The sequence below is a fragment of the Tachypleus tridentatus genome, chromosome 12 (genome assembly GCF_004210375.1).
Source record: "Tachypleus tridentatus isolate NWPU-2018 chromosome 12, ASM421037v1, whole genome shotgun sequence".
Taxonomy (NCBI): Eukaryota; Metazoa; Arthropoda; class Merostomata; order Xiphosura; family Limulidae; genus Tachypleus; species Tachypleus tridentatus.
In genome coordinates this window covers 70,085,512-70,102,432 of record NC_134836.1, presented here as the reverse complement: position 1 = coordinate 70,102,432, position 16,921 = coordinate 70,085,512, and the positions used below count along the sequence as shown (strand labels likewise).

At 36.3% G+C, this 16,921-nt stretch overlaps 1 protein-coding gene across 1 annotated transcript in view; it reads left to right on the top strand.

Moving 5' to 3' along the window:
• Nucleotides 1-16,921, top strand: part of LOC143235655 (adenylate cyclase type 3-like) — a 93,287-nt gene that overhangs the window by 30,700 nt on the left and 45,666 nt on the right. The window contains exons 2-4 of the mRNA XM_076473880.1: nt 11,283-12,401; nt 13,961-14,110; nt 15,260-15,378. Of these exons, the coding sequence (XP_076329995.1) occupies nt 11,364-12,401; nt 13,961-14,110; nt 15,260-15,378 (1,307 nt within the window). The 5' untranslated portion in view covers nt 11,283-11,363. The remainder of the gene's footprint in view (nt 1-11,282; nt 12,402-13,960; nt 14,111-15,259; nt 15,379-16,921) is intronic.

Here is a 16,921-nt window from a genome sequence, read left to right as displayed (position 1 = left end):
TTTATTCTGAACTATTAATAACGTTATTTCTATTTTGTCGAAGACTTGAGCAAATACGTTTGATTAAAAATAAATGTTCGTGCTTTGAAACGTTGTCTTTACTATTATTGTAAGCCTACGAATTTACAACGCTAAAATTAGGGGTTCGATTCCCCTCGGTGGACATAGCAAGTATCCCCATGTGACTTTGCTATAATAAGAAAAATACACACGTTACTGTTGTTTAGTTTGTCGTATTTATTGTTGCGTTTATAGACGTCGCTGAAGTCGCCACACACGTGTATGTTTTCGTCGAACGTGATTAAATTTTGTCAGAACGTTCAACTTTACATAAAGGGATAGGGGGGAATTCAGTCGATTTCAATTTATTTGTTTCAACTTTCCCTAACAACAACAACAAGAAACGAATAAATGCATTTCTGTTTTGACCTTTTTTTTGTTCCTCTTGACGTCGAACCTACCGATAAAAAAGAAATAATATATCTTTTGAACTGAAGGAACTTCAAAACACTTGTATTTTACTCCACCGCTGACGGACTTCGCATAACTCCAGAGAAACCACTTGAAGAGTCCCTGAAATAGGATTATTAACAAGTAATAAAATCACCTCCTTATTTCTACGACAGTTATACGGATAATTTATTTGTTTATAATAAAACTGTGCATTGTTATATACGTTTAGAATCCTCTTCTCCTTAATTTATCCAACATATTCGATTTGTTAGCTATACGAATAGCTAACATTGGTGGGTTGGTAGATATAAATATATATTTATCAGTGTGTTTTCTTATAGCAAAGCCACACCGGGCTATCTGCTGAGCCCACCGAGAGGAATCGAACCCCTGATTTTAGCGTTGTAAATCCTAAGACATACCGCTGTACTAGCGGGGGGCATATATTTATCAATATATTTGTTTAATTTCGAGCAAAGCTACACGAGGGCTATCTGCGCTAGCTGTCCCTAATTTACCAGTGTAAGAGTGGAGGGAAAGCAGCTAGTCATCATCACCCACCGCCAACTCTTGGGCTACTCTTTTACCAACGAATAGTGGGATTGATCGTGACCTTATAACGCTCCACAGCTGAAAGAGCGAACGCAATTGGCGCAACGAGGACTCCAACTCTCGACCCTCAGAATACGAGTTGTGTGTCCTTAAAACCTGGCCATGCCGAGCCAAAACATACGAAGCTCCCATTAAGGTAATAAAAGACATTTGCTGACATTTTGAAATGTACAATTTCCAAACAGAGATTCACTGTTTACATTTCACCACATAGCATGTACGTGACCCTGATTATTAACGTTGGTATTTTTGAACTTTCAAGAGAAACGAGTGGATAGGGAGCGCTCGACTCGTAATCTGGTGGTTGCGGGTTCGAATCCTTGTCACAGTAAACATGATCGCCCTTTTAGCCGTGATGGTGTTATAGAGTAACGGTCAATCCTACCATTCGTTGTTAAAATAGTAGCCCAAGTGTTGGCGGTGGGTGATGATGACTAGCTGCTTTCCCACCACTCTTACACTGGTAAATTAGGGACGGCTAACACAGATAGACCTCGTGTGGCTTTATGCGATATTCAAACCAAATTTAATTTTAAATAAAAAATCCCAGTTCCACACCTGTATGTTTGCAGATTCAACACCTGAAAACCGGGTTTCGATACCCGTGGTGGGCAGAGCACATTGTGTAGCTTTGTGCTTAATTTCAAACAAAGAAATTAATACCTTACGTGGTAACGTACATTATATTTTCTTATTTCGTAAATACGGTATTCTCTGTAGCCAAAGTATAAAAAAGTGAGAAAATAAACACATACAAGACCTGCCTTTCTCCTATTGGTCACTTTTCGGGACTGTGTATTTGTTTGTTTCAGATATTCGCACACAGCTACAAAACATCTAGTTTCTAATTTTGAACTAATACTGAAGATAACCCAGCAAATAAACAGCATCCGTCGGAAACTTTTAGGCTACTCTAGTCGATCATTTGGATTTGACCGTTACTCTTATAACGCATACACGGCACCAAAGAGCAGGATGCGACTTTGCTGCAACGAGACATGAGCTATAGAGTAGATGATTTAAAGTCCATCACTTTAACCATTAGTTCGTGCTTTTCGTTACAATAATATTACAATTAAAAAATAACAGCTTTTGCTGTTACAGTGTGGAAGTAAACTGCATGTGTTTATTAGTAATATAGAAACAGCTCTATTCTATAGGTTGTTACCCTTTTTGCTTTTATATTTATTCTTGTACGTTATAAAAAATTGCTATTAAAAAGCTGTTTCTCAATTGGTAATTGGAACTCTGTGATGTGTACTAGAGTGAAATTATGTTTAGCCTACACTTCAGTCCTTAATCGATTCCTGTACCTACTTCCCTTGATGATACACACGTCAGAACAAGCCCCTGGAAAGAATATTAACTCACACTTTTACGTTAGTGTAACTGACAACTTTGTAAAATTACTAGACTTGGCTGCTTGCGACGGTCGTAGTTAAACCTTGAAAATGTGTTTTAATGTTTCGAAGTAGGCACTGTACACATTACGAAGTTCATGTGAAAAGATTCGTTTTTGATGGGTTTTCTTTTCGTCGTGAAGAGATTAAACATTGTGTTGTGAAATAGGCTTCTTTTTGGGGGGAGTCGTAAAAAATAGATTCGATTTGGCGTCTTGAAAGAGATTCATTTTTAGTCGTAAAATAAGTTACTTGCTGTGTTGTGAAAGCAACTTATTTTTTGGGGTCGGGAAATAGATTCGTTTTTGTATTTGAAAGAAGTTCGTTTTATTGAAAAGGATGCTCTATTTTTGTTACAGAAATGGCTTGTTTTTATTCTCTTTGTTAACAGCCCGGGATAGCTTAGTCTAAGTATTCAAAATAAAGATTATTTAGTCACTTAGAACCACGTGTACATAGGTTTTATTCACCCTCATAAAGTTTTGAAATTATTTACTAGCTTCGATGGCGTAAATAATATTAAAAGCACAGTTTACATATGTTTCTTACCAAGGGATAATTACGAAGGATTGAGTTTGTTTTATAAAACGATTTTGAACGTGCAATTCAGCGAGTCACATGATAACCAGTCGAAATAAAATAGCGCTGGAACCGACTATGACATATTATCTAGTGCTAATTAGGTATGATAATGTCATCAACGATTTCTCACTTTTGGCGTGGCTATGTAATAGCTTTTTCCGACGTGTAAATATTAAGAAAACCAAGTAAATTTGGATAAGCTCGGGGCACCAGGACCATCCAAAATGAGACTTGCACCAAGCCATTGTATGCAGAGTACGACGTCTTGTAACAGGTGAGAACCTCAGTGATGTCGAGAAACCCACTTGTTGAGAAATTTATATGCAAAAACGGCTCGTTTGGGTTGAGAAAATATTTTACAAAAAAGTGAGAAAATAAACACATACCGTTTTTGCATATAAAAAAGGTGAGAACCTACATACACATAGGTCAGTAACAAAAATCGAGCCATAAGGAACAGTACTGAACAATATCACAAGGAATCTATATCTAAAAACAAAACCAACAAAGATTAGACCTCTATTCACACTTCGAACTCGAAACTCGCCGGATGCAACACCTATGGACTTCTGTACCTTAGGACTATCGAGTTCTGGAAAAATCATTGTTTTCCTACACCAGATGGTTAGTGGAAAGTATTAAGTGAGCAGTGGTTCACAACCTTTTCGATTTTATTATTGATTTTTAAGTCCAAAATAAATCAAATTGTTACACAGAGATTGTTTTATAACATATATAAAAACTAATGACGTGTATAAATCTTTTATATTACAACCTTGATTCCTTGATTTCCATGAAAACCTACATTAACAGTTCGAAATGTGGTAAAAAAAACAAAAAACTTTATAGGCAGATGCAGCCGTTAATAAATAAATGCCTTTCAAATATTACTTTCTCCGTCTAAACTTTTTTCTCAAAAGCTCGACGGCCCGGCATGGCCAAGCGCGTTAAGGCGTTTGACTGGTAATCTGAGGGTCGCGGGTTCGAATCCCCGTCGCACCACACATGCTCACGCTTTCAGCCATGGGGGCGTTATAATATGACGGTCAATCCCACTATTCGTTGGTAAAAGAGTAGTCCAAGAGTTGACGATGAGTGGTGATAACTAGCTGCCTTCCATCTAGTCTTACACTGCTTAATTAGGGACGACTAGCGCAGATAGCCCTCGAGCAGCTTTGCGTGAAATTCACAAAACAAACAAAAAAAATCGACTTTTCTACTTATTTAAGAGGAATATTTCGACAACTATTGAAAGGTTTTCGAAATTTTTATCAGACATGAATAATGATCTCTGATACAAATACGCAAGTTTACAATTTAAAAAAATGCGCTAAACACGATAACTGAGTAATCAGTGTTTACAGAAATAAAAGGATTCGTTTGTCAATAGCAGAAACTTACTCATGTAAGTAAAGTCTATGTTTGATTCATAACGCTGAAGAAAGCTTGGATGCATTGAATTATTTAGTAATCAACTCAGAACGACAAAAGCCTCGTTTAAGAGGTTTCCGTCCCACGTAACTAAATATCATATATTGCACCTTATATCCAAAAACTACATCCTTTATTTCAAATAAGGGAAAATTACGTTTTTAAGGAAACTTAAAATCAAACAACGAATTTTCAGGTGTGAAGTGAGAAAGATGAAACTTACAGGATGAAAAGTGGACACCACGTTTCGAAGACGAGTTAAAAACAACAGGCAGTGTTAAAATTCAAACTCGGGACCTCGTGCACGCTAAGCGAGGCTTTACCAGCTATGCAAAAAATTTTAACGTTTGTTTGTTTTTTAAATTGCGCGTGAAGCTACTCAAAGGCTCTCTACGCTAGTCATCCCTAATTTAGCAGTGTAAGACTAGAGGGAATGCAGCTAGTCATCACCACCGACCGCCAACTCTTGGGCTACTCTGTTACCAACGAATAGTGGGATTGAACGTCACATTATAACACCACCATGGCTGAAAGGGCAAGCATGTTTGGTTCGACGGGGATTCGAACCCGCGACCATCAGACTACGAGTCGAAAGCCTTAACCCACGTGACCATGACGGGCCTGCTTTAATGTGTACAGCAGCTCTCTATCACGTAAAACATAGAATAACATAAATCTGGTGGCAAACAAAGTTTCTTCTGTTGAAATTTTGATTGGGCGTATCTTCACGTGATTCATAAGGTTATCCTAGGCACGATTTCCTTTAATAATGTTAAATTCTAAAATAACAATTGTACAAAAGAAGTTCTAAGTTGGTGACATATGTAGATTAAAATCTACAGCCATTTTTTCTTTGAAAAAGAGCAAAGTGAATCGATCCTAAAGTGAAATAAAGAACACAGTCAGTGTGAACCAAAGCAAACCGCTTGGTCCATTTTGTTGTCATTATTCTATCGATCCTGAAGTGAAATAAAGAACACAGTCAGTGTGAACCAAAGCAAACCGCTTGGTCCATTTTGTTGTCATTAGTCTATCGATCCTGAAGTGAAATAAAGAACACAGTCAGTGTGAACCAAAACAAACCGCTTGGTCCATTTTGTTGTCATTAGTCTATCGATCCTGAAGTGAAATAAAGAACACAGTCAGTGTGAACCAAAGCAAACCGCTTGGTCCATTTTGTTGTCATTAGTCTTAGTGATACTCTTTGTGCCAAGAGAAAGTTTAAAACATTTCATTTACCCATCAGCCTTTTCGCATTACGAGCTTAACAGCGAATGTTTTTTGTGTAAGATTATATCTCGTCTATATGGTGTATCCATTTCGTAAACATCTTTTACGTACTGGATTAGACAACGCGGCAACATTTAACTTCTACCTAAAATTGACTTGTTGAGGTAAAAATAATCCTCCATATTCTTTTTTCATGTGCTCGCTTTCTCTCTTACTTCAAACAAAGAGCTGTAAAGTGAACAATATATTCACTAGGCTGTTGGAGTTTTAAACCTAGTAACGTTTTCAAGAGAAAAGCCTAGTTAAATTACCTTACAAAGTGTTACTTAGAAAAAAAACACTCTTAAACACTCGCCTCTCTTAATAAACGTCAGTATCTGTGTATATCTGTTCCTTATAAGTTTTAACATTTATTGATAAACCAGCACTAAACTTATAGGTATTAACAGTTTTACTAATAAAGCAGATAACAACGTTTTGACCTAAGAAAGTCGAAACGTTGTTCTCTGTTTTATTAGTAAAATTCTTAACACCCATACCAGCCATCCTATGATATATTTTTACTTCAAGTGGCTTTCTCGTTATCACGAAACACCAAACTTAATTATTTTAAAGGCAGAAATAAAACAGCAATAGAAGAAAGAAAAGTAAAATAAATTGGAAAGTTTTGGTTTGAATTTTGCGCAAAGCTACTCGAGGGCAATAACTACTTTCTCTAGCAAAATAATAAATGCAAAATCTTACCTTGATAAAACTCGTTTATCAAAACTAGTTTGCTTTAAGTTATATCAAATATTTGTACTTATAATTGTCCCACAAGACGTCATGTTTTGCAGTTTTTACTCTTAAGCATAAAACCTTGACACAATGATACATAATTGTAAGAGGAAAGGGGTGAATTCACCCCTATCTAATTTCGGTTTGGTTCGGTTTGGTTTGAACTTTGCGCAAAGCTATAGGAGGACTATCTGCGCTTGCTGTCTCTAGTTTAGCAGTGTAATGCTAGAGGAAAGGCAGATACTCATCACCACCCACCGCCAACTCTTGGGCTACACTTTACTAACGAATAATGGGATTAATCGTCACATTATAACGCCCCCACGGCTGAAAGGGCGAGCATGTTTAGTGTGACGGGGATACGAACCTGCGACTCGTTAATTCCACCTAGTAGTCACGTGTCTTCGTGGGTGCGCAAATCACAGACTAGAAACTACTGTTTTAAAATACAGCGTGTATTTGTTTCGAAAATAAAATATTATTATAAACAGTAAAACCTTATATTGTCTGTTTAACTGATCATTCTCTAGGTTTATCCCTATATCCATACATCTGTAGTCTTAACTGTGGGGGCGTTATAACGTGACGTTCAATCCCACTATTCGTTAGCGATGGGTGGTGATGACTAGTTGCCTTCTCTCTAGTCTTACACTGCTGAATTAGGGACGGCTAGCGCAGATAGCCCTCGTGTAGCTTTGCGCGAAATTCAAGACAAACTAAACCTCATCTCATATTCAACTACCGAGTTAGCTGTGTGTTTGTCTATGTTTTTGTCGTTTCAGCTAATAATCTTCCTTTTTCTTATCCGTCTACTTTCTGTCGAACCAGTTTCTGGAAGTCCATGAAATACGTGGTTTGGTTTCGGTTCCTTTCAGGTTTAAACAAGTTCCTTTTTTTTCAAAGTTTGTAATCTTGTTTAAGTTCGTGTCTGTTACAGGAACAACCTCTTTTACAATTTCTGTTCGATTGAGAGAAGTTCATACAGCATGAAAGGAATGCCGGAAATTAAAATTGTACAACCTGGGGAGTGGGGTGTTCTCTGGATCTCACATCCCGTCAAATGTTGTCTCGAAGTTTTCTTGAAGAACGAAGTTATGAGCGGAAAACTATGAATAGTACAAAATAACTTAGAGCTCTCCAGGTGTGTGATAAACAGTGTAGTCACGTTTTATCCACTTCGTTTTTATTTATCCGGTTTCTCGTCACGAAATCACGGAAATTCTGCTGTTGCTTTATCTTTGATTTTTTCAAACAATAACACATGTTTCTGTAATGTGGACATATCAGAACAAGTGGACGTAAAATATTTTTCTTATTTTTTCGTCTTTGGTGACGAACCCTAAAACCTCTTTTTCCACAATGCTTCACTGATTATTTTTTTCTTGTGCATTTTAGTTCGAGTTTAATCCATTCGCTTATTTAGGCTTCACTTTGCGATTGAAAAGAATTATCTTCTAATCAAAATTATGTAATATCCTACATGCAGAAACTTTATGCAGATTATTAAAAAAAAGAGATGGATTAAATCTAACTGAGAGGGTCTTCAATTATGAGGAGGGTTTGTCCCAGTTATATACATATGTATATCATATGATATTTTTATTCTATGTGTCTATTTAACTCTATGTTCAATATCCATCTCACTATGCGTCACTTCACATCTGTGTCCAATATCCATCTCACGACGTGTTTCTTTACATCTGTGTCTACTATCCATCTTACTATGTTTCCCTTCACATCTATGTCCAATACCCATCTCACTACATGTCCCTTTACATCTGTGTCTAGTATCCAACTCACTATGTGTTCCTTCACATTTGTGTCTAGTATTCATCTCACTATGTGTCCCTTCACATCTGTCTTGTATACATCTCACTATGTGTATGTTAAATTCTATGTTCAGTACCTATCTCACTATGTGCCTGTTTGCTTTTATGTCTATTATTCACCATACAATGTGTCATGGTCCGGTATGGCCAGATGGTTAAGACACTCGACTCGTAATCTGAAGGTCGCGGATTCGAATCTTCGTCCCACCAAACACACTCGCCCTTTTAGCCGTGAGAATGTTATAACGTGCGGTCAATCCTACTATTCGTTGGTAAAAGAGTACCCAAGAGTTGGCGGTGACTGGTGATGACTATCTGCCTTCCATCTAGTGTTACACTACTAAATGAGGGACGGCAAGCGCAGACAGCCCTGGTGTAGCTTTACGCGAAATTTAAAAATAAACAAACACTATGTGTTTATTAGCATGTGTCCAATATCCATCTCACTATGTGTCCTTTTATATTTCTGGCCAATATCCATATCATTATGTGCCCTTTTACATCTGTGTCTAATATCCATCTCACTCATCCAAACAGAAGAAACTATTGGTCTATTTTAATTATGTATATCTATGTTTGTTAATGGTAATTAATTTATTCGACTGGCGGTGAATTAACAGGAACCAAAGCATTACGAACTTGGTCTTACAAACATCCTGTTCGTGTTCATTTTACGTCGTTCTTCAAAATAACTATCGAATAAGGGCAGGAATCCCAGGTGGTTTAGTGGTTACTCAGAAGGCTTATATCGCTAAATCTCAGTTTTAAGACTTGTGGTAGGCACAGCAGAAATAGCCCATTGCGTCGTTTTGTACTCAACGACAACAAACAAAGATAGAAGTATCATCTTGCTGATGAAGAAAGGTTATAAATGTATAGATACTGGTTTGTATATATAAATAGTTTAATGAAGATCGAACATGATATATGTGTGTATCTATACAAATATAACGGTAATGTCTATTATGTGCTTAACTAACTACTTGGCAGAACATTGATGGATCTCAGCAAAATTAGCATGGATGTTTGTTAGATCCATGGAGTTATACAAACGAGTTTTCAGTTCTAAATTTTAAGGTTTCTTTACTTTGCATCCTCTTAATGAATTTTCACTAAATTTGATATGGTAATTCAATGAATGGGTCCATGGGAAGACAAAAAAATTTCAGTGATGCATTTTGCAGTTCTATAGTTTTTTTTTTGTTTACAATGATATATATTGGTTTGAATGTTTTTTAATTTCGCGCAAAACTACACGAGGGCTATCTGCGCTAGCCGTCCCTAATTATGCGGTGTAAGACTAGAGGGAAGGCAGCTAGTCATCACCACCCACCTCCAACTCTTGGGATACTCTTTTACCAACAAATAGTGGTATTGACTGTAACATTATAACGCCCCCACGTCTGAAAGGGTGAACATGTTTGGTGTGAAGGGGGTTCGAATTTGCGACCTTCAAATTACAAGTCGAGTGCCCTAACCACCTGGCCATGCCGGGCCTTGACATATATTGGATTGTTTGCTTGTTTCATGAATGAATTGCACGCAAAGTTACGCGAAAGCTATATGCGCTAGCCGTCCCTAATTTAGCAATGTAAGACTAGAGGGAAGGCGCCTAGTTATCACTACTCACCGCCAACTCTTGGGCTTTTCTTTTACCAACGAATAGCAGGATTGATCGTAACTTTATAACGTTGAAACGGAAATTCGAACCCGCGAACCTCAAATTGCAAAACAAGCGCCCTAACCCCCTGGTCATGCCGGACCTTGTGATAAGGAACGCGAACCATAGATCCTCAGATTCACAGTCCAAGCACGTGAGTACTGAACTATGTACAATGTGTTTATGGTGTAAAACAAGAAGTCCTTTTATGTAAAGTAAATTTAATTATTAAATGCATAAAGATGGGATTTCCCTGTAGTAAAGCACTGAATTTCGGAATTGGTAAACCAAATTTAAATTCATGCGATACCACAAAATATTCCATACACTCCAGGCTGCGAGGGTGTTATAACTGTGCGACTCGATTCCTTGGTGTAGATAATGGTTGGTAGGGTTAAGCTGACCTGTTGCCTTCCCTCTGTACCCTATTTGAAAATTAGGACTGCAGTATACAGCCTTATGTAATCGTTCTGCCATAAATACAAATATAAATCACCTTATCGCACCAAGCCATAAAAACAGACTTTAGATGGAACACAAACAGAGAAACTCTGAGCCACGGAACTTGTATTTTTAACACAAACAGTACTTTATAGGCACATGAGCTAAATGATCACATCAGTAAACCATAGAGTTCAGATATAGGTATCTCTAATTTTGAGCTTATAACCAGAAGATGGAAGGCCAGTTAGTAACTCCTTCCACCAGAAGGTCTTTGTTCGATTTCTTTAACGATGTTGACTGTCACTCGTATAACACAAGAACAATGTTGACGAGAAAATTGTTCACGGTATCGTTCTCGAGCTGATATATTTCTAAACAAAACACTTTAATCCTTAAACATACGTACCATAATACCTATTCACAGCGAAAATATCCCAAATACCTAAATTTCTGTATATCTTTCATATTTATATTAAAGGCTCCCTAGTGGCACAGTGGTATGTCCGCAGACTCAGAGCGCTATAAACCGGGTTTCGATTCAAACAATTTCTATTGAAAAATTAATATCGACAATTCCATAGTTCGTAGCCAGTAAAAATATTCAGTAAATTTATAATATATATTTTATTGTATAATTAAAAACTAATGTTATAACTTGAGTTCTATTGTTTTATATACGTGTGTGAGTTTCTTAGTGTGTTAAGGAATAAGATTTGTAAGGTATCTGATCATGTGTGGTACAAATGACTTATTTATAAAGACGAGATTTTCAATTTAAAATTCGATGATAAATTACTGTAGTATAATAAGTTATAAAATAATATTTTGTGTTAACAGCCTTTTCCATTGTTCTGATTTAAACAGGGCGCTGATGATCCTTCAAAGTATTTTCCTTCTAAATGATTCCTTTCCTTCCAAAGTACGTATACAAAAGCGCCATCTAAAATGTCAATAAAAGAAAATAGAAAAGAACCTACTTCGTTCTTGGAATTACATTGCAAATTGAATTCAACAGAAAATCAAGATTGCGACCACTCATTGCTCATTGATGGACACAAGAAAGATGCTCAAACATCTTTGGATAAATCTCTTAGGAACATTCCTCTTGCGGCAGAAAGTAATTCTTCTCGTGGTGAAGAGCATCCAAACACAAACAGACCTCTGAAAGAACAAACGGGCGTGTCCTCCAAGCCATCCAGAGGTAACCTTCCTAAGCATGGAAAATTCATAAGTTGTGAAATATTGCCCTCTACACAGAAGCATCCACGGCAGAAGGGCGAAGTTGAGGAAGTAGTCACGCTTAGAAGGTACAGTGCTCCACCAAATGGAATCAAACACGTACGCACAATGTCTTTCGAGAAAGCTGGAGATTATGAAAACCAGTCCGTTTCTTCTAGAAGTCCGGCAACAAAGAGACATTCCCTTCTTCACAGAGGTGATACCAGTCTGAGTCTCGACAACAGTGGATTTCAACGTTGCCTGCCACAGTGTATGCGTTTTGTCTTCGCAGATCACGAGGCAGAACGTTTGTACAAAGAATATTACCAAAACGAGAAAAGAAACGATTTCAAGTTATGCTTAGCTGTTATCTTCCTGGTCGACCTAGTGCTTCTATGTTTCCATAGTTACTTGTTTCGCCATTCTCGTATATATCATTTGATTGCTCTCGTTCTTGTTGGGCTAGTAGATGTTGGTTCCTTCTTGGTGTACAACTTCAAAGACTTACCCAGTTGGATATGGATAGTGATTCCCTTTGTTGCCTGGTTCCTCCAGATAATGCAGGTGTTATGTGACATGTGGATTTACCATGTGCCCATCATGCCTAGTGACTCAGTCCCATGGGTTCTTTTGTATTCCTATTTAATTTATGTACTTTTTCCTGTCAGATTACGCGTCTGCATAATCTTGGGAGTTGTTATGACTGCATTCCATTTGCTTCTTGTGGTGTCCTCACCGGGAAAAACAGAATATATGGGAAACCAGGTAAGAAAACCATTTACAGTGGAATTGTAAGATAGCTGAGATTTAGATTTTGTGTTTTGTTTGATTGTAATTTCGCGCAAAGCTACGCGGGAGCTATCTACGCTAGCCGTCCCTCATTTAGCAGTAATAGACAAGAGGGAAGGCAGCTAGTCAACACTACCCACCACTAATTCTTGGGCTCCAATTTTTTATAAAAAAATAGCAGGATTGATCTATATTATAACGAGCTCAGAGCTCAAAGGGTGAGCATGTTTGATCAGAAGAATTTGCACATGCAAATTACAGGTCAATCCTTCTAACCACGAGACCATGCCAAGCCTTCTGAGGCATTGGAAAAGAATTAAAAACGTAAAAGTTAACTTGTATGTATCTACATTGTAATGACCAACTGAAAAAAAAATATGTGCTAATTGTCCCTAACTTAACAGTGTAAGACTAGAGGGAAGGCAGCTAATCATCACCACCCACCGTCAATTCTTGGGTTACTCTTTTAACAACGGATAGTAGGATTGACCGTCACTTTAGACCGCTTCCACGGCTGAAAGGGAGAGCATGTTTGGCGCGATGTGGATTCGAACCTGCGACCCTCAGACTATGAGTCGAGTGCCCTAACCACCTTCCATGCGAAGTTTAGTAGGGGACTAGGCCGCTGCTTTTAATTCTTCTAACACCCTTCATTAGGGTCATGGTTGCCTCCTGAAACATAAAATGATCACAGAAAAGGTTTCAAAATTAACAGGAGATATATTACAATTGTTTTTTAACAATATGATAGTGATATTTTCGGAACCGAACTACTAATGTCATACGTTAATTATATGCTAATTGACGGTCCAGACCGTGCGTCATCTAATGCTGCATTCAAGGGTCCGTGGTTCTGGTCTCTTTGTGTGTAAACGTATGCTGTATATAAATGATGTTTGAATTCCACCATGGGATTAAAGTAGTCCAATGATTAGCAATGGTTGTTCTTAGTTGGTTTTGTTCTTTTGTTAAGTTCGTTATTAATTCATCTGAGTAGGTAGACTACGTTATCACTAGAATTAAATGTAAATAAAAGCATTATTCCTGAAATTCAATATTATCCAGTTTGTAGCAAAATTTATTTTGTCTTTCAAAGTGTACAGTTCAAAAAATAATAATTCTGTGTAGGTAACAACACCTGTTTACTGTTTATCACGTTATAACACTTAAACACACTGCAGAGTGACATGAATTATTAAAATAAGTTTTTATCCCAAATCACTTACACCTGGAAAAGTAACTTTAATATACAGGTACCAATTCATAATTTACAGTTTTTTACTTATTTTCTCGCTTATACCCAATTCTTTAGGACCCAAACTTCTATTTTTAAAATCCAATAACAAGATCCTTATTTGTTGAGAGAAAATAAAAAATATTATAACTTGGTTAAACAAATCAGTTAGATTCTGATGTTTCTAATACGGTCATAATTTCATTATATTCTACTTCACTTCTATCAAAGTGTATATACATACAAGTATTGAAATAAAGCCAATAATTCTATTCTGATTTTTCCAATAATTTCCTTATAGGTAGGAGCCAATCTCTTTTTGTTTTTTTGCGTTAACGTTCTCGGTGTCGTATCTTTCTTCTTCGCTGAACGCCAGCAGAGGCAGGCCTTCTTAGAAACCCGCCAGAGTCTAGAAGCCAAACTAATTCTAGAGGAAGAATCTCAGGAACAAGTACGTTATTTTGTTTGTTATTAAGTTAACCACAGCCTTTTGTAATAGTATTCAGTATTTTTATTAAAATAATAATATGTTTCTGTATTCTTATGAAAATAAATACAGTATTGTGTAATTTTATTAAAATAAATATAGTGTTCTGTATTTTCATTAAAATATCTAAAGGTTTCTGTATTTTTTATTAAAATAAATATAGTATTCTGTATTTTTTATTAAAATAAATATAGTATTCTGTATTTTTATTAGAATAAATATATAGTATTCTGTATTTTTGTTAAATACCCCCCCCCAGTTAATACAGCGGTTGGTCTACGGATTTACAACGTTAAAATCAGGGGTTCGATTCCCTTCGGTGGGCTCAGCAGATAGCCCGATGGGACTTCGCTTTAAGAAAACATACACAAATGTTTATTAAAATAACTATCATCAGCATCATCAACCACTCGATTCCGTCAAGGAACATAGGGCTGCAATCACTTGCGGATTCATGAACAGGTAATTTAAGTGAGTAGGTTGTTAGCCCACTGCACCGAGCCGTCCCTAATTTAGTAGTGTAAGACTAGAGGGAAGGCAGCTAGTCATCACCACCCACCGCCAACTCTTGGGATACTCTTTTACCAACGAATAGTGGGATTGACCGTCACATTATAACGCCCCCATTATTAAATACTTAATATTTCTTTCTTTACAATTATTTTAATATATTTTTATTTATCTTTTAGCATTTTCATATTTGTAATGACCCAGATGCAGTTCTGTTCTTAGTATTCGTGTTTCATTTTGTTAGCGATATTTTGCGGTGTTGTTAATCTTTCAGTCCCAGATGTGTTCCAGTAACCTTGAAAACTGATACTCTGTAAACGGTCCTTTGGTTAGGAGTTCTCATGCGATAAAGTTCACATTAATTAAATATTAACAAATAATGTATGTCAGTGTTAGAACATGCTGGAAAACTGAAAAGCCTAACATGTTATTTTAGGGTAAAAAACACAATACATTTTTTGTACAAGCATTATTTATTCTACTATTCTGTTTACATTTTATTTTGTTGTTGTTTTTATTATCCATCAAACGGTTAGTGTAATGAAGCTGGTTCTATTAACAGCTTTATGGGTACTTTCAAAATTATTTTTGATGCCATTTTAGGAGAGATTACTGCTGTCTGTTCTACCTCAGCACCTAGCAGCAGAAATCAGACAAGATCTTGGAGCCGTTGTTACGGGCCAATTTAAAAAGATTTATATGAGCCGTCACGAGAACGTCAGGTGACTTGTTCAACCAATTGTATAGTGTTTTGTTTTTCTTTCACAATTTCTATCTTTGAATTAAGGTTTTAACCTAAGCGTACGTCAAATTTCCATTGGGTGAAGCTGTAAAGAAAGACTGTATGTTATTACTAGATTGTTTTATCTTATTTGTTTAGAAATGCCATTCTAAGCTAGATGTTCAAGTACAAAGCTTATTGATAATTTACTGAAAATAACAACATCCCAACTAAAATATCTCACTGGAACGTATTTTCAAAATTAAAGCCAAGATATGATAGAAATATGTTTTAAAATCAGACATGGTGTTTCCCTGTATTATATAGGAAAGACAGAGGCACGTAACTACAACTTTGTTTTACCATTAACGACTACAAATCAAAGGTAGGTTTTATTTATATGAAAGCGAGGCGGTTAAGACGTATTTCAGTTTTTACCTTATTTAAAAGTTTAGAGACAATCGAATAACCATAATCCCACGATATATTTCTTTCTTTTTTGTATTCTAAGATAATTTGTCAAACTGTTTTTCAAATTATTTCGTTATCCTCTTTATATATATGATAAATACAGATATGTTTATTTTTTATTGTATCCTGTTAGTTACTAGAAAACAAAAGTTTAAGTTCTAACGTTAGGAAAATGTGATGTGCGATTTTTGAGCCTGGAACGTAACGTGAAGAAGTGTGTAGCTCTGCGTAAGTATAACTCCTAATTAAGCAACGATATACAGTTAAAGATCTAAGGAATGACTCAGAAGCTACGCGTGCTTTTCTGTTTATTATTACAAGCTCTCTACCTACTACTAGCTTCAAATTATAGTGAAAACCAGATATGGGTGCTTTCATGATAGAAATCTATTACGTCTTACTTTATAAATATAATGGCGCAAAGTTTTTTCTTTCGAAGTCACTATCAAAATCCAAATTACATCTCTCTAATCATAGCTGCACTAATATATTAGTACATGGTCTTTAAGTGGACAGAAATGAAAGATCTCTGAGCTCGATGTACATATCCATAATTCAAATACGATTTTTAATGCAAAGCTGTGTACTTAACAGCTTTCATTCGTATAATTCCTTCGTTAGCAAGATCGAAAGATGTAGAAATTATGATTACTTAATAAGACTCGTCTTGAATATTTTATTGATGTATTTTGCCATGTACCAGCCTTACAGTATGAAACAATACGGGAAAACGAACTTAGCATTATTTACAGTAACCGAGACGAACCTCATTAGTTCGCTTGCACTTATTGGGAAAGACTGTTGTACATTTTTGTTTCAGAGCATCGTGGCAGCACGAAGCACGTGCGTGTATGAGTGACGTTTTACGTTATAATAATTTTGCGAACTTCTGACATATTTGGCAAAATAATCTATTATAAATAATAACCAATTTTCGTCTGTCTATCCTGAAAATGCGCAAGTATCTTACTGTTTAATTGCGCATTATACGCGCGCTTCATTCTAATGTATGTAAAAATACGTTAGTTTCTCAGAAAGCATTTTGTACAACAACATATTAAAGGCTTATCAAA